Source organism: Triturus cristatus, chromosome 10, assembly GCF_964204655.1.
Source record: "Triturus cristatus chromosome 10, aTriCri1.1, whole genome shotgun sequence".
Taxonomy (NCBI): domain Eukaryota; kingdom Metazoa; phylum Chordata; class Amphibia; order Caudata; family Salamandridae; genus Triturus; species Triturus cristatus.
In genome coordinates, this window is record NC_140593.1 from 64,418,421 (window position 1) to 64,435,668 (window position 17,248).

Below are 17,248 nucleotides of genomic sequence, written 5' to 3' on the forward strand. Positions count from 1 at the left end.
TGAGATGCAGTGGCATAAAAAGTATGTACCAAGTTACTAAAAAGTAACTTGGTACACACAGGCAGCTGTTGATCTGGAGTTAAAGTACATCCTACATAGGTACAGGTGGATGAGACGTTTTGATTTCTCAGGGGCTATCTCTTGAGAGCCTGTCAGCGCCTATGACGTGGTGTATGAGTGATCTTATGTAGCATGACCTGTTGGTGATTTGAGTTCCCACGGTGGTCCTGTGGGCTGTGTAGTGCGTGAGGAATGCTAGCATTTGGTTCAGCGTAGGTGTAAATGAGTTGGCAATGGTCTATGCGCACGCATTCTAAAAATGACAAAGTAGGTTTCATGAACCTAGGTATATTTCTGTCTCTCAAGGCGTGAAAGCGCACCCATGCTAAACAGAGGGTGTACAAGACTCCAAAAATACGTAACTTGCAAAACCTTTGTAGGTGCTGTGATAGTCTTCAGGGGTGTTTTCTGTCGTCTGAGTGTCCAGGGGTGTCAATTTGCAGTCTGTGCTCTTGAGCAGTTGGCTTTGTTGACGTCCTTGCAAAGGTTTCGATGGAAGGTGCGGAGGGCCACTGTAACAGCGGTGCATGTGTGCTTCGATTGCAGACCTGTGGGATGAGAGCTGTGCATTGTAGGTTAGCTTGGAAAAAGCGCATCGCTGGACAGTTTTCGGAGAGTTCCTGTGTTTCTCTTTTTTAGGGGTACACTCTATATCTTTTCACTGTGTGAAACATTCTAGTGAGGTACTGGAAAGAGGTGGTGACGGTTTTAGGGAATGATTAGTTTAAGTTGGGTGGCGTTATTTTGTCAGTACTCTGGCAGGGATGTGGAATTTCAATAGTCCGACTCCCAGGACATATTGTTTGGGTCAAGGACAACAAGTTTTAATGTGCATTTTGCCCTTGAGACAAGTAGGCCCAACCCCCTGCAGCACAAACTCTTTGGCTGCCAGTTTACAGTACCCCATTATGGATCCGGGAAGGGCATTGTCTCCAGTTAAGGTAATATTTGAGTCCATATGTTAATGCTGTTTGAACTTGTATTTATGGTTCTTTAAAACAAAGCCTTTCTTATTAGGCTGAGTACTCTTAAGGACATGTTGTAAGCTAAGACTGCACTACTGTCAGTCTAGTGTAAAAATGTGTATATGTGTTTGCAAAATGTAACATTACGAGGCTACATACAATGCCCCCAGAATGCTCTCTGGTTAGATGCAAAAATCTGCAGAAGCTTGAAAGATTAATGATCCTTTGCTTTCAAAATAAAAAGTTCAATAAAAAAAATACAACTTGGGAAAAACAATGTTTTGCTAAACTGCTGTGAAATTGTACGTAACGTCTTTGAAGCATCATTTAGTAAAATTTGTTGACGCATGCTAGTATTTCGCAAAATATATTCATAATGGGAAATCAATGCAGCCAGTATCAACAAGATAATGGAAAACATTAAAATAAATGAGCATTGACAAAGCCAATAGGTTTAATATTGGTGGTCAGCCTTTTGGTTTTGACCATTTGTGTCTTGTTTTGATATGGGTATTGTAAAACTTTGTGGGAGCTGCCAGGCCCTCACCATTATAACAAACATTGGCAAAAAGCAATAATTTGTTTTGGTCTCAAAAAGCACACATTGCCACAGTAGTCCCTGGCACTGAGCAAAACTACTTTGTGAGGCAATATGCTCCTTGTGAAAGAGCGGAAGCAGTTGATGTAAAGATAGAGAGAGGGATAGAATTTTAATAATAGCAAAAGGCCTTGATTAACTCCAGACCTAATTAGGGGCCCAATTCTTAAAGAAAGTCACACAATTGCACCCATGGTATATGTCCTTGCATTAGTGCAGATTTATGGCTTTCATGAGTTCACAAAAATTTACAGAAGTAAGCAAGGAAATTGTACTCCCAGAAAATATTTGTGAACTACTTTTTAGCACAAGCAAATATGCAGGTGTAGATTTGCTCATGCAAAAATCGGTTGAGCATTTACAAGTTCACTTTACCTCGAACCACTTTTTTCCCAACCCTGGAACATGTTTTACTTCTGCAAATGTTAGGAGTAAATTTCCAACCTTACTCAGTATGGGAAAGATTAGAGAAGAGCTAGCGAAAACCTCTAAAACATGCAATTTAGTAGGTTTGCACAGACTCAAAATGGTATTCCAACCATGGAACTATTGCTTAACTCTACCTCCAGCCCTAGGTATGTAGATCTGCAGAAAGGTGGCAAAATAATGAAATTGCTAGAATTCAAACCCTACTATAGTATGAGCTGTGGTATAATCAGAAAGGGTAATATCAGAGCTTTTATTTAATGAGATTTCTTCCATAATTTGTCACTGCACTACGTGGCGTGGAAGGGACAAGTGTTTTTTCTTTACAGGACAAGTAGATTTATGGAGCAACCTGTCACATAGCAAGTAGATATTTTATTAAATTCCACATGCCTGTTTGGTTCCCCCCTCTCCTTGCTGCAGCAGGGAGAGTAGTTGTCTCTGTGGGCTGCTTCTGTTAAACGTGTGTGTAATTTTGTCAGTTCAGTGGTGTCCTTTTGACCTGCATGAGCTGGGTGCAATTTGAGGGGAAGTGAATCGCGATGTTCTCGTTGTCACATGTCTGTCCCTCTGGTCTCGGAAAAAACAGAGGGGAACAGTTCCTCTTAAAGGCCGAGGTAATTAGGATCACTGTCGGCCAACTGTTCATTGGTCAGGAGGGGATATTTAAATTTCAGATCTTGTTGCCCTCACACACCTGTTAGGGTGTCATGCTTCATCATTGGGCGCTCCTCGTCGGACCGGCGCTGCAATGTCCAACGGGCCTGGTGGCATCTTTAGCGGAGATCTTCTGATCTGAGAACGCCGTTATGTGAAGATCGTGAGTGGAAATGTGGAGGTCAATGACTCCTAAGTCGTGTGGGACGAGAAAGACTAAAATAGACCCTGGCCCCTAAGTGATTTTAATTGGGTTATGTGGGGCTGGGACTAAATAAAACCAGGGAGGCTTCTATTGAGATTCTAGGTATCAGGGTAGCCTTTAGTTGACAAAAGTCAACATGTTTCGTGTCATCAATGCTCAGGATCAAGCGACACTTCTTCAGGACTGTGGAAAGATCATTATATGAGTATACCTCAGTTATTGTAAACGGGTAAAAGTGATCTACCACAAGCAGTTAAGAACCCTAATTGGGGTCCAGATATACAGTCTCCGCCTAAGTAGATGGAGACAAAACAAAGAGGACAAACAGCAAAACAACCGTTAACAGCTAATTCGGGGAAACATTATCCACAAATATTATAGGGGGTCAGAGAGGCCCCACATAAGGACCAAAAGGTTCCTGATCTCAATCATCAACTGGTTTGTGAAAAAGAGACTTGTTAAAAGTACATGAACTATTACATAAAGACCAAGGAGGGAGTACCTCAAAGCTATCGGAAAATGGAAAGTACAGTAAGCTCGAGTGGACAGAGGAGCCACAGGAGAGGGAGTCTGGCTGGTTCTTACCTCAGTAGAGAGGGGTTGAATGCTTCATAGGTTAACGGAGGAGCTGCCGGACCACTGGAACGGTCCCACTGTAATGAAGCAGTAGAATAAAACAGACAAGGATATCGCCATCATGCAGACATGCTAGTTATGGGAAACCAAGGGGGTGAAACTAACCGCTCGAAATACACTAAGAGCGTGGAGAGTGCTGCTCCAGGATACAGAAATGCAAGGTGAAAAGATATATACATCCTTTCATTACGGTGCGTGAAAGCCATCTGGCGAGAGGGGGCGTGCTGTCATAACGTAACATGAGAGAAAGTACACCCGACTCTACTAAGCAGGTTGTGGCCACTAGTGTATCGTGGTCCACAATAAATGGACAAGTGGTCAAAGGCTAGAGTAACCGAGGTGAGGGTCTAATAAGGGTTACCGGTAGTGAACCGCTATCAGGCATTAAATGTGAAGACCCCGCGAAAACCGGCCTCTAGCGGAGACCGGCCACATCCGAGAGATAGTGAGGGGATAAAAGCGGTAGTGCAAGTGAGTCACATTCCAAGGGGATACCCTGTCCTGTGACAAGGGAAAATGGGAAACTACGAGACAACACGATGTATAGCACATATTGGGGGGAACAGTTACGATCAAACTTAACCGGACTGTAGGCCCGTGTTGGAGGCATGCCGAGAGGACTTAGCCAAAGGATGTAGTGGGCATGCCACAAAAGAAGCGCGTCTTCTCCTCACCTGGATATTACCGGGACTGGAAGAGGCTCCTGTACTTAAACGCGGAATAAGTGGCGAGATCTCGCAAGATCACTCGTGCGACCGCCATCTTGTCCCAGAGCATGTATGCCTGACTAAGGAAGGAGAGACTATACCGGGGAATCGGCAAAGTGGATGCCGACGGTGTAGAAACCCTATATAACATAATAGGGTGGCCAATGAACTAAAAGTAATAAATAAAAAAGGTCGGAGTGCCTGAAAATCGATATAGCATAACAGTCACAATGTGAAAACTATACACAATGTAAAACCATAATGAAAGGGAAATTAGTCGTGTAGGTTCAAACCGGTCAGTGCTCATCGATTCTGTCCCTCTGGTCTCTGCATGAGGCATGTAATCAGTGGAGGCTCGCAGTGGGAGTGCTGCGGGGCGGGGTGGGGTCAGCGTGGGGGGTTGTGGAGTCGGGCATACGACGTCCACAAGTAAAGTGAGTAAATAAATAAACCTATTTACCTTGCGCTCGCTGCATCGCCGAGTGGGCGATGCAGCGAGCGCAAGGTAAATAGTTTTATCTATTTATTTACTTGCTTTACTTGTGGACGTTGCATGTCTGACTCCACTGCCCCTCATCCTGCCCCTCCCCCGCCGCGCCGTACTGCACCGCAGCACTCCCACTGCGAGCCGCCACTGCATGTAATTACGTTTTCTCTAATGGAGTTGAGGGTTTTGACTGTGCCCTGTTTCTGGAACCTTCGGTTTTGTAGCTACTTTTGGGCTTCTTCCTGCAGATCATTGGGCATCTTCCTGGGGTCTCTTGTAGGGTTGGTTGTAATGCAGCATACTGGACGGGGCTGTGAAGCTGCTCTGTGGCGCCCATTATTCGGATGTGGCAGTGACTGTGATCAGGCCTTTTGCTTCCTTTGACGATGTTTGTGAGGACCTGTGTATCTTATTCGACGAGCTGGGTGTGGTGGTGAGTATCTCCATGCCCCTGTTGTAGGGGGCTGCGATGGTCATCTATAGAGCCCCTCTTCCTCCTGTTGCCCCCCTATCTCCAGGATCCAGGATGCTTTGGGTCTGCCTCCCTCTGCAGGAATGAGGGACTCCCTACCTGGTGAAAAGCTATTCCTGCTGCTCTGGGGGACATGATCCGATGAGCAGACTTTGAATGTTTTTTAGAAGCATTAAGGGAGAGGAGGCAGCAGAATGTCCTGCTTACGATGGAAGTTAGGTGCACGGCTGGGACTTGTAGTGCTGCGAGTAACGAGCTAAAACAGCTGATTGCCGGAGCAAATTCCCCTATTGTCTTGGTGTCAAATTTGTACATGCAATACTACTGTAGTTATGTGGGTTATCTCAACACCCCAAGTACACATAAAAGCCTGGCTTTCAGCACCACAGCATCGCCTCGTTTTGGAACTAAAAAGGGGGCCTCCATGTGATGGAAACCCTGGGGTTGGTGGGACTTACGTAGCTCGCCCAAGGCTGAACTTGGACTGCTGGATCTGAGTGCTGGTTTTTTATTCACTGGTTGGGGGCCGCCCTGCCCCCTCATCAAACTGTCTTCCCCCTGGGGTGTGGCCAGCCAACCCCATCCTGGGGAGCTAGCAGCAGAGTGGTGCCTAGGCTCCTCCTGGCACCTAAAATGCCGGATTTAGCATAGATTCCGGATAAACAAACATACGTCAGCCCTGAGCTTTCCCTGAATGCAAGTAAAGGCTTGAGATTTTTCTTAATGCTGTGTCACTAGTCTTTATTGTTTTAGTGGGTTTTCTGAAGTGGGTATGAAGTTGATATGTCATATTGGAGGTTTGAATTTACTGCATATTTGTATTCTGTGGTTGTGCATATTCACCCCTCCCTGCCGTGGCTGTGGTCCCGGTCCCAGCTGGGATCCCTGTCCGCTACAGCAGTTACCACATGCTCAGCCAACCACCAAGCGCCTGTTGCGGCGGGGTGGGTGTAGCCTGATTTCCTTGAGCATGGTTGTACAACGCAATTGTGTTGCTCTGGGTTTGGTTTTGGGGATGAATAATCTGTGGGGGCTGTCCGTGTACTATTCCTTTCTGCTCGTGATATGTTTTTAGGCAGCATCGGCTGGCCATGTGGTCCATTTTGTGACAATAGTGGCACTCTATGAGACCGGGCTGTAGCCAGCTTCCCTGGCCTCGGCCGCTGTTACTGGGTGTATATCCCCTGGGATCCTGAGGTGTAGCTCCCTTAAAGACTGGTGCCATTTGCACAGCTACGGCCAATGTGGCCACCTCGAGGGTAGTCTTTCTCAACTTCTGTTGGGCCAATTTGGCAGTGTCTCCTGGACCTGCTCCAGCTTTTCCCTGTGCTTCTCCTGTCTTTTCCAGTAGTAATGTAATATGTGGGATTGTCTTTCCTTCTGAGGTTTGGTGTCTAACCCTACTACGCCGTCTAGTTCGGTCTGTATCTGAACGAGCAGTCCCTCTTTGAGGATGTTGTAAAAGAATGCAACCTGGAGACCCATTTCGGTCCTGGGCTGTCCTGTCTCTTGTCCCCATCGTTCCATCATTCTTTCTAGAAAGTCAGTCACGGTCTCCCTAGGCTTCATGCTTTCTGTCATCAATCCTCCTACGTCTGGGCGGTTGGGAAATATTTCCCTGAAGGCTGTGGATATCTTTTGTCTAAATGAGTTGAATGCGGCCCGGTTGTGCTCGGCATTGATAAGCATGACTGCCGGGATGCAAACTACGAAAAAAACACTGTGTTGGTCTGCTCCCCAATGTTGCTGCTGAGCAGACGTTTGATGTTGCATATAGCTAAGTGGATTCCAGCTGTATTTTTCTCAAAACATGAGATCCACTTTCCTGTCCTGTCCATCAGTGGGGGCAGTTTGTTCCTGAGCCCTTCTTTGTTCTCCTCACCCACGCACACAAGGCCCTCCACGACCTGGGCCCCAAGTTCCTCAACAGCCGCCTGACCTTCCACAAGCCCACCCGCCAGCTCCGCTCCGCCAGCCTCGCTCTCACCACCGTCCCCCGCATCCGCAGAGCCACCGCCGGAGGAAGATCCTTCTCCTACCTGGCAGCCAAGACATGGAACTCCCTCCCCATCCACCTCCGGACAACGCAAGACCATCTCGCCTTCAGGAAGCAACTCAAGACCTGGCTGTTCGAGCAGTAGCGTTCCCCCCCCCCTTCCCCCCCCCCCCCCCCAGCGCCTTGAGACCCTCCGGGTGAGCAGTGCGCTATACAAATGCCTATGATTGATTGATTGATTGATGGCACATAGATGGTCCCTGACACACCCTTCTGTAGCAGTGGGCATATTTTGGTGTGGAGTGGCTCTGTCAATTTCTCTTCGACGTAGCACTCCCATCTTCTCAGGCATTCCTGCATGTAGTGGTAGTTCCATCGTGGATCTCCCCTCCGTACCCGATGCAGTCTTCTGCGATGGTCTTGGTCTGTCATAATGGCCCTTCCTTTCAGTCCAGCAGATGGCAAAATGGTTGCACTAAGGCCTTGCCTTCTTCTCTGGACACTATCTCTCTTAGGGTCAGTTTGCCTGATCGACGCATTCGGTAGGAGCAATGTCCTTGTCGTTGCTCTCCTCGTGCTTGCGTAAGGGTGCCTTTCTGCCCCTTCTATGTTGTAATTGTCTTTCAATTAGGCTCTCCTGATTCCTTGTTTCTTGGTCAGCCCCTCTCCTACGCCGACAGCCGGGTGGAGTGTGGGTTTCCGCTAGGGGCCTCTATTCTGACTCTTCTCCAGGCTCAACCTCAAGGGGAGCCCAGGGCTCAGCTCCTGTTCTCCCTTCTCATTGGGCTTCACAGGCGAGAGCTATTTCTCATTCCAACCTTTGTTCGCAGCTTTCTTCTAATGCTGCCTTCTTTGCTTAGTGCTGTGTGCTGTTCTTCTGGGTAGCGGTTTGACCTCAAGCTCACTCCCTGATCCTTCCTCCACAGCCTGAACATACCCTAGTGGAGCATACCCTACGGCTTCCCTCTCAGTGTCGGACCTTTGAGGGCTGGGACACCTATCTTACCCTCCACTGGTGGTATCCTCCTCAAGAATGGCTATAAACTTCCCTCTGACTCTAGGGCGTTCTAAGCATATGCTCCTCCTCCCGCTGGGGCTTGATGGGCCGGCGACCGATGGGAGAGGAGTTGAACTTCGAGGGAGCCCGGCACCGGACTGGGAGGAGGCTGACCCCACCTTGGCTGGTTGGTCTGGTAGTCTCCCTACCCTGGGTCTGGTGGCTTGCTGCCCGGTGGAAGGCCCACCAGCCCCCTCGACTGGTGGACTGGTATAACCCAGCGCAGGGGCAGCTGGGTTTGCAGGCATTAAAGAAACACTTTCCTGCCGGTGTATGTGGAGGAGGTGTGGATGCCTTGTGTGTGGGCTCGAGGATGGTTTTGCAGGATGGGGCCACCTCGAAGATGGCCCGTAGTTCAAGCGGGGATTCTCCTTTAACCTGCTTCTGACTGACATACCTGGGCTGTATGTATGTCCTAGTGTGTTCTATGGTGTTGGTGTCAAAGGTGTCCCCCCCCCCCGTTGCCTAGGAAATGCATGTGCCTTGGTATGGACGTTCCACCTATGTTTCACTAGTTTTCAAGCCTGGGTGGGGAACCTAGCTTGCATGTGGTCTAGTGGTGTCTCCATGATAGATTGGGAAACATGTTATGGAGTTTAAACTTTTGACCCTTTCAAGGTTTAAAATTATTACAAATTGAACTGTGTACACAGGGATATACTGACATCAATCTACTGGTAACGAGCTCTATAAAAACAATGCCTCATAAAAGTGTTTGACAATTGACAAAGACAAATGCAATGAAATAGTAACAACCTGTAACAAAGTGCAATGGTTAGTTCAGAACAGTACAAGTTGTTTTTTTAAGCAGCAAAATAGCAAATGTAGAATTCTGATTTACTGGAAGAAATAGTTATTATTTCATAAGCTCATAAACTTACTAAAATTACATAACATTCAAACATGAAGCACAATTGCAACATTTTAACAGCACCACAACATCAACAATGCATAAATGGAAGACCTAAAAGAAACTAGAGGAGAAAAGATAGACAGAAAAATGGTTTTGTCCAAAAAATCTTAGCTCCATTTTAGCGCCTACAGCCTGAGGAGATGGGATACTCTGTGTGGTACACGGAACTAGGTGAGCCCAATAGTCTGTCAATATCGGCCTGGGGACAAAAAAATAGCAACGATTTGTGCAGAGAAAAAGGAACCGCATGACAACTATTGGCCTTCTGTGGCCAGACACAAGCTACACTTTATTCAGCAAAGTTCGAATTTTTCCCTAATGTCGGAATTACACCCTACATCACACCTGAGGGTCATGCTTACCTTCTGTTGTAACGCCCAGGGTCCAAGCGAACAAATCCACCTCTTCACTCCTTTCAGACACTGTCCGTGTTAAGAAACCGATAATCCCTAGAAAACTCTTTTATCTAAAAAATAAGATCAAGGTGGTGGCCCTATATAACACACCAAGGGCCTAGGATATACCAATTTTGTAAGGCTCAGCGGTTCAAGCTAAATAAATAAGTGACCCTTTATAACACACCAAGGGTCTGGTGTGTACCAGTTGTGTAACACTCAATGGTTCAAGTGAAAAAATGCAAACTACCTTCACCTTCTCTAGCCTGTGGACTCGGGGGAAAAAGTGATCTATGCCCTTGTCCTAGTTTGCCACACACCACATGCTGGGGCTAAGGATCAGATGTAGTCTCTTACCCTTGTGACGGCGGCCTCCAGACAGACCTCAGCCCCGTGGATTCAGCAGAACATGTAATCAATTAAGGTGCCTTCTCAGCGGTCTCGTTGCACAGATGTGAATCTGTTCGGTCAAGGGTCCTTGTCCTTTGGCAGAAATCGGGCTCGATAAACCAATCTCTCCTATCTCGCTCGCCAAAATGTTGCTAGGGTATTAATTTACCTTGAAAAAATTAAAAGACAAGAAGCGTTTGGCAAAACAGGAACAAGTTGGTTTAATTAAACGCAGCGGCCGGGAAAGCATTGACAGAGTAGCGTCTGAAGACAGTCTCAATGTACAGAAGTCTTGCACTAATATATATTCAGTTCATGTGGTACAATAAACCAATTTCATATTCTTCGAGAGCATATGGGTCCGGGCTTAGTCATAAATTATAAGTACAACCCTTTGATAACGGGTACATGGGTGGCTCTCGACCTTGGGGAGAGATAGTGTGGGCCAGTGTGTATGTGTCCAGCTGTCCGGCTTGGGGAGCGCGTGATCACCATGTGTGGTGTGTGTGCTGTGTCCTGATTGGCTGAGTGTTCCTAACTACTTGTGACATCTAACTTTGTGGTATTTTGGGAACGTAAGCTTTTGGCCATGTGTGTTTTATTGGGCCCAATTTCCTCAGACCTGTTTGCGGTGTAGCTGCGTATCTGTGGGATTGATCAGGGTTTTCCCTAGTTGCGCATTTGTCTTCGGGCTGAGTGTAACCCCACCTGTGACCTATCAATTGGTAGGCCTGGGTTTAGGTTGCAGGGCCTGTCTGACCACCTATCTTTGACTCAGGGACTGATGGGGAGGTCATTTTGGTTGAATTCTACAGTAATGATATGAGCTTGTTATTGAGTGTGCATAAAACATGTAGGTCATTGATACCATATTGACATACATTCTCATTATTATGCATACATTTGTCATAGCGTACATCGACCTTTCTTTTACTAGTTTTGACATTGTTTATGGTGTACATCGACATTGTATTTGCTCGTATTGCCGCTGTTGTGCCTTCACATATCATGGTGTACATTGACGTCGCATTACCCGATATTAACAATAGTGATAGTTTTAAACTGGCAGCAGCAGGTAAACATAATAGCAGCAATGGAATAGGTATCTAAGGGGAGTGCAGTCTTGTTTAAATAGGCGTAAAGTCATTCGCCACCCAGACTGCTTTCACTCCATCTGCCGAACTCTAAATTGAGCACTTCGACTGGAGAAGATAACTGACAGGCCTAGGATTACACATTGTGACCAATCGGGACACTAGAACTCCGTGATCATGGTTCCAGAACTGATAACTTGATCATTAGACCATTTTCCTACTTGAAAACCCAAGTACCTGCTCAGTTTAGGAGCCAACTTACTTTTCCTATGAGAATCTGAACATTCATGTGTGTATGTTTTTTCACACAGAGCAACTGTCTACACAGGATCTTTAATGTTATGTAGCGTACCCATCAAATCTTCTGATCTATGTTCAGTTTTTGCTCTGAAGTCACTTAATTGTTCGGTCATTAGTGGATCCTTTTCTCTTAAGCAAGTAGTCACATCACCAAAGCCCTAGTATGCTCCATAACAGGCAGCAACAGCCCATCTTATAGAGATACTGCAATCAGTCCACAGAGACTGGCCCTCACATTAGGGTGCACTGCCACAGTCTATGTAGACCTTGATTTTATTCTGTTTTCCCCTATAGGTTGAAAAAGTGCCATGTCGGGTGCTGGCTGCACTCTCTTCCTCCTGTACCTCCTATGCCTGGAAGTGATCTCAGTAGACCTACACCCAGCGAAACACTACATGGCTGCTGTGTATGAGCATCACCCAACGTTAACCGCTGACCCCAGGGCACCCCACACTCGCTCAGCCGCTCTGGAACTTATGTACAAGAATGTGGCAGTGTACGAGGAGCAGGTGAAGGAGGCTGCGCGGCTGGTGAGTAATAGTATTTAAATAGTGTGCTCTACAGTATCAAAAGCAAGTCATTCCTTGCTCACTGTTGCTTACAGGCTTTATAGTATCAGAAGTGTATCATTCCGAGTAGACTGTCACTTCAAGGCTTGGAAGTATCAGAATTGAGCCATTTCTATCACACTGTTACTCACAGGCTTTGTAGTATCAGAAGTGAGCCATTCTTGCACACTGTTACTCACGAAAATTGTAGTATCAGAAGTGAGCCATTCTTGCACACTGTTACTCATGAACATTGTAGTATCAGAAGTGAGACATTCTTGCACACTGTTACTCATAAGCTTTGTAGTATCAGAAGTGAGCCATTCTTGCACACTGTTACTCACGAACATTGTAGTATCAGAAGTGAGCCATTCTTGCACACCGTTACTCCCGAACATTGTAGTATCAGAAGTGAGCCATTCTTTCACACTGTTACTCAAGGACATTGTAGTATCAGAAATTAGACATTCTTGCACACTGTTACTCACGAAAATTGTAGTATCAGAAGTGAGCCATTTCTATCACACTGTTACTCGCAAGACTTGTAGTATCAGAAGTGAGCCATTCTTGCACACTGTTACTCATGAACATTGTAGTATCAGAAGTGAGACATTCTTGCACACTGTTACTCATAAGCTTTGTAGTATCAGAAGTGAGCCATTCTTGCACACTGTTACTCACGAACATTGTAGTATCAGAAGTGAGCCATTCTTGCACACCGTTACTCCCGAACATTGTAGTATCAGAAGTGAGCCATTCTTTCACACTGTTACTCAAGGACATTGTAGTATCAGAAATTAGACATTCTTGCACACTGTTACTCATAAGCTTTGTAGTATCAGAAGTGAGCCATTCTTGCACACTGTTACTCACGAACATTGTAGTATCAGAAGTGAGCCATTCTTGCACACCGTTACTCCCGAACATTGTAGTATCAGAAGTGAGCCATTCTTTCACACTGTTACTCAAGGACATTGTAGTATCAGAAATTAGACATTCTTGCACACTGTTACTCACAGACATTGTAGAATCAGAAGTGAGGCATTCTTGCACACTGTTACTCACGGACATTGTAGTATCAGAAGTGAGACATTCTTGCACACTGTTACTCACAGACATTGTAGTATCAGAAGTGAGCCATTTCTATCACACTGTTACTCATAAGCTTTGAAGTATCAGAAGTGAGCCATTCTTGCACACTGTTACTCATGAACATTGTAGTATCAGAAGTGAGACATTCTTGCACACTGTTACTCATAAGCTTTGTAGTATCAGAAGTGAGCCATTCTTGCACACTGTTACTCACGAACATTGTAGTATCAGAAGTGAGCCATTCTTGCACACCGTTACTCCCGAACATTGTAGTATCAGAAGTGAGCCATTCTTTCACACTGTTACTCAAGGACATTGTAGTATCAGAAATTAGACATTCTTGCACACTGTTACTCACAGACATTGTAGAATCAGAAGTGAGGCATTCTTGCACACTGTTACTCACGGACATTGTAGTATCAGAAGTGAGACATTCTTGCACACTGTTACTCACAGACATTGTAGTATCAGAAGTGAGCCATTCTTGCACACTGTTACTCATGGACATTGTAGTATCAGAAGTGAGACATTCATGCACACTGTTACTCACAGACGTAGTATCAGAAGTGAGCCATTCTTGCACACTGTTACTCACGGACATTGTAGTATCAGAAGTGAGACATTCATGCACACTGTTACTCACGAACATTGTAGAATCAGAAGTGAGCCATTCTTGCACACTGTTACTCACGGACATTGTAGTATCAAAATTGAGCCATTCTTGCACATAGTTACTCATAGGCTTTGTAGTATCAAAAGTGAGCTATTTTGCTCACTATTACTCACAGGCTTTGTAGTATCAGAAGTGAGCCATTCTTCCGCACTGTTACTCACTGACATTTCAGAAATAGGAGTGAGCCATTCTTGCAGACTGTTACTCATGGGCTTTGTAGTTCAGAAGTGAGCCATTGTGGTGCACTGTTACTCACAGGCTCTATAGTATCAGAAGTGAGCCATTCTTGCGCACTGTTACTCACAGGCTCTATAGTATCAGAAGTGAGCCATTCTTGCGCACTGTTACTCACAGGCTCTATAGTATCAGAAGTGAACCATTCCTAGTAGACTGTCACTCGGAGGCTTGGTAGAATCAGAAGTGAGACATTTCTTGCACACTGTCACTCATAGACTTTGTAGTATCAGAAGTGAGCCATTCATGCGCCTAGTTACTCATAGGCTTTGTATAACAGAAGTGAGCTATTTTTGCACACTGTTACTCACAGGCTCTATAGTATCAGAAGTGAAATATTCTTGCACACTGTCACTGCTAGGCTTTGTAGTATCAGAAGTGAGCCATTCTTGCACACTGTCACTCACAGGCTCTATAGTATCAGAAGTGATCCATTCTTGCACACTGTTCCTCACAGGCTCTATAGTATCAGAAGTGAGCCATTCCTGGTAGACTGTCACTCATAGACTTTGTAGTATCAGAAGTGAGCCACTTCTTGCACACTGTCACTCATAGACTTTGTAGTATCAGAAGTGAGCCATTTCTTGCACACTGTCACTCATAGACTTTGTAGTATCAGAAGTGAGCCATTTCTTGCACACTGTCACTCATAGGCTTTGTAGTATTAGAAGTGAGCCATTCTTGCGCCTTGTTACTCATAGGCTTTGTATAACATAAGTGAGCTATTTTTGCACACTGTTACTCACAGGCTTTATAGTGTTACAAGTGTCGTTCCATTGCACAATGTCACACACAGGTTTTATAGTAATGGAAGCAGCGTTCCCCCGACTCACTGTTACTCACAGGCTTGGTGGTTTCTAATGACTTCACGTGCGCAGTGTTACCAAGAGGGTTTATGATGTTAGAAGGGGCCTTCCCTACACACTGTTACTTATAGGCTCTATTCAGTCAGAATTGAGCCATTCTTTGCACTCTTATTTATGTGCTTTGTAGTTTCAGAAGTGAGCCATTCTTGTCACATTTTTTGGTATCAGAAGTCATCCATTCCTTGCACACTGTTGCACGTTTTGTAGTATTAGAAGTGAGCCGTTCATGCATGCTATCACTCACATGCTTTGTACTATCAGAGGTGAGTCATTATTTGCTCACAATTACTCTTGGGATTATTATTATTAGAAATCAAGCATTCTGCACACATTGTTACTCAGAGGTTTTGTAGTTTTGGAAGTGTGCCTTTCTTTGCACACTGTAAAGCACAGGTTTTGTAGTTTCAGAAGTGAGCCATTCTCCGCACACTGCTCTTGGCTTTGTAGTAACAGAAATGAGCCATCTCTTGCATACTGTTACTCAAAGGATTTTCAGTATGAGAAGTGAGACAATCTTTTTAACCTGTTGTTCACATGCTTCGTAGTATGAGAAGTAAGAATCTTTGCGCAATCTTTAAGGGGACACACCACACCCGACCACACCCTTATCAACATCAGCATAACCATCCCACACCACCAGAAAAACACAATCGCTAAATCTTCACGACTGGATTAGAACAAAAACTCAGATGCATCATGTCCTTCGGAACTCCTACACCACCAGCCTCGACACAACATCAACTTCCCAAAATCCATCTCCAACTTCATCAACAGGATCACTGCCTGAGCAGACACCCTGCCTCCTCTCAAAGCCAACAAAACTCCAAGAATCAGACTACAAATAAGGTGGTACATGGAAAAGCTCAGGGTCACCAAATACCACTGCAAGCAGCTTGAACACAGATGGAGACACAATCAGGATGACACCGACAGAAGCACCTACAAATGTGCCCTTAGACGCTACCATTCGCAAATCAAAGCCACTAAATGCTTCACAATCACCGACTGCACTGAAAGCAGCATCAAAATTGCAAAGGACATTTTCGCTATAGTGAAAGACTTCACCTCTCCGGCAGCAAGCTCCATCCCCCTCTCAGGATCTCTGCACCCATCTGTCCATATTCTTCAGTAACAAGATCACCACAATCTACGACAACTTTAAGTCTGAACCACCCTTGCAGCCTTCCTGCCCATTTCAACCAAGAGGACCAGCTGACCTGCTTGCCCACCATCACCACTCAAGAATCTGAACAACTATGCAGTTCATACAGTCCGGGGCACCCTCTGACCTTTGCCCTTACTACATCTTCATCAAAGGACTAGACCCCGTCAGTGCAGCCCTCGCCCAATTTTGAATTGCTCAATCATCATAACCACTTACCCAGATGTCTGGAAACATGCCACAGTACTCACCCCAGCCCCCAAGAAACCCTCTGCAGACCTGAATCTAGCCAAATACTGGACTACCTCCCTGCTACCCTAACTGACAAAAGTCATAGAAAAGTTGACAAATACCTAGCCATCCACTTAAACGACAACCACCTCCTCAATCTGAATTCAGGCTCAACCACCGACATTTCCTTAGCCTTCAGCACCATCTCCCACCCTATCCTTATCTAACGACTATACAACAAAGATTCAAGTGGCAAGGTTATAGATTGCGCACGCTGCATGTTTCCCTCTTGGTCTTCGGACTTATCTTATGGTGCTCCAAGGAGAGGAAGTGCCCACTGTCACTTCCAAATATCAGAGTCAGCTGCCCCCAAATTAAATAGTGCAAAGAGTCTCTGAGCAAACTTTTACATATGGCAATATGTTATTCTTTGCATTATCCAACAACTGCATGAAGCCGACATCCAAGGATCATCACTTCCTAGATTTGCTCCTTCCTTACATGCTGCTCCCACTCGGATCAGCCAGCCTTCCTTCACCTCAAACCTCATTTGCGGAGTTTCACAAGGATACTCCGTTAGCCCCACTCTGTTAAACGTCTACATGACCCCAGTTGCCATTATCATTCTTCCCCATAGAATCATCATGTCCTGCAGTGACAGCACCCAGCCCATACTTTCTCTCTCCAACAAGACCCCAAACACCTGGGCTAATTTCTCCACCTGCATGACCAAAGTTGCCAGATAGATGAAAACCAACTACCTCAACCTCAACACATACAAGATGGAAATAGAAATCTTCAGCAAGGACACCTAGCTTTGGGAGGCCACCTGGTGTCCTGCTGAACTTAGACCCACACACCACTTGGCAACCCACATATAGAACAGTAGTCAAGAAAAGAATAGTAAATAACAACCCATGACTGGTCAAGTGAATGCAGTCTCCATCTCCTGCTTTCACACACTCAAAAGATCTTCAAATGACTCCTGAGTAACACTTGCAGAACCTTCACCCAAGCTCTCATCACCAGGAAGCTGGACTACGGCAGTGCATTGTATGCTGGAAGGAATCAACACTCAACTGAC

At 45.6% G+C, this 17,248-nt stretch overlaps 1 protein-coding gene across 4 annotated transcripts in view; it reads left to right on the forward strand.

Annotated features, from left to right (window-relative positions):
- The window catches only part of BTD (biotinidase), a 291,215-nt gene that overhangs the window by 192,913 nt on the left and 81,054 nt on the right, over nt 1–17,248 (forward strand). For all 4 annotated transcript variants that reach the window (XM_085630423.1, XM_085630422.1, XM_085630425.1 and 1 more), the window contains one exon: nt 11,653–11,888. In XM_085630423.1, the coding sequence (XP_085486549.1) occupies nt 11,667–11,888 (222 nt within the window). In that variant the 5' untranslated portion in view covers nt 11,653–11,666. The remainder of the gene's footprint in view (nt 1–11,652; nt 11,889–17,248) is intronic.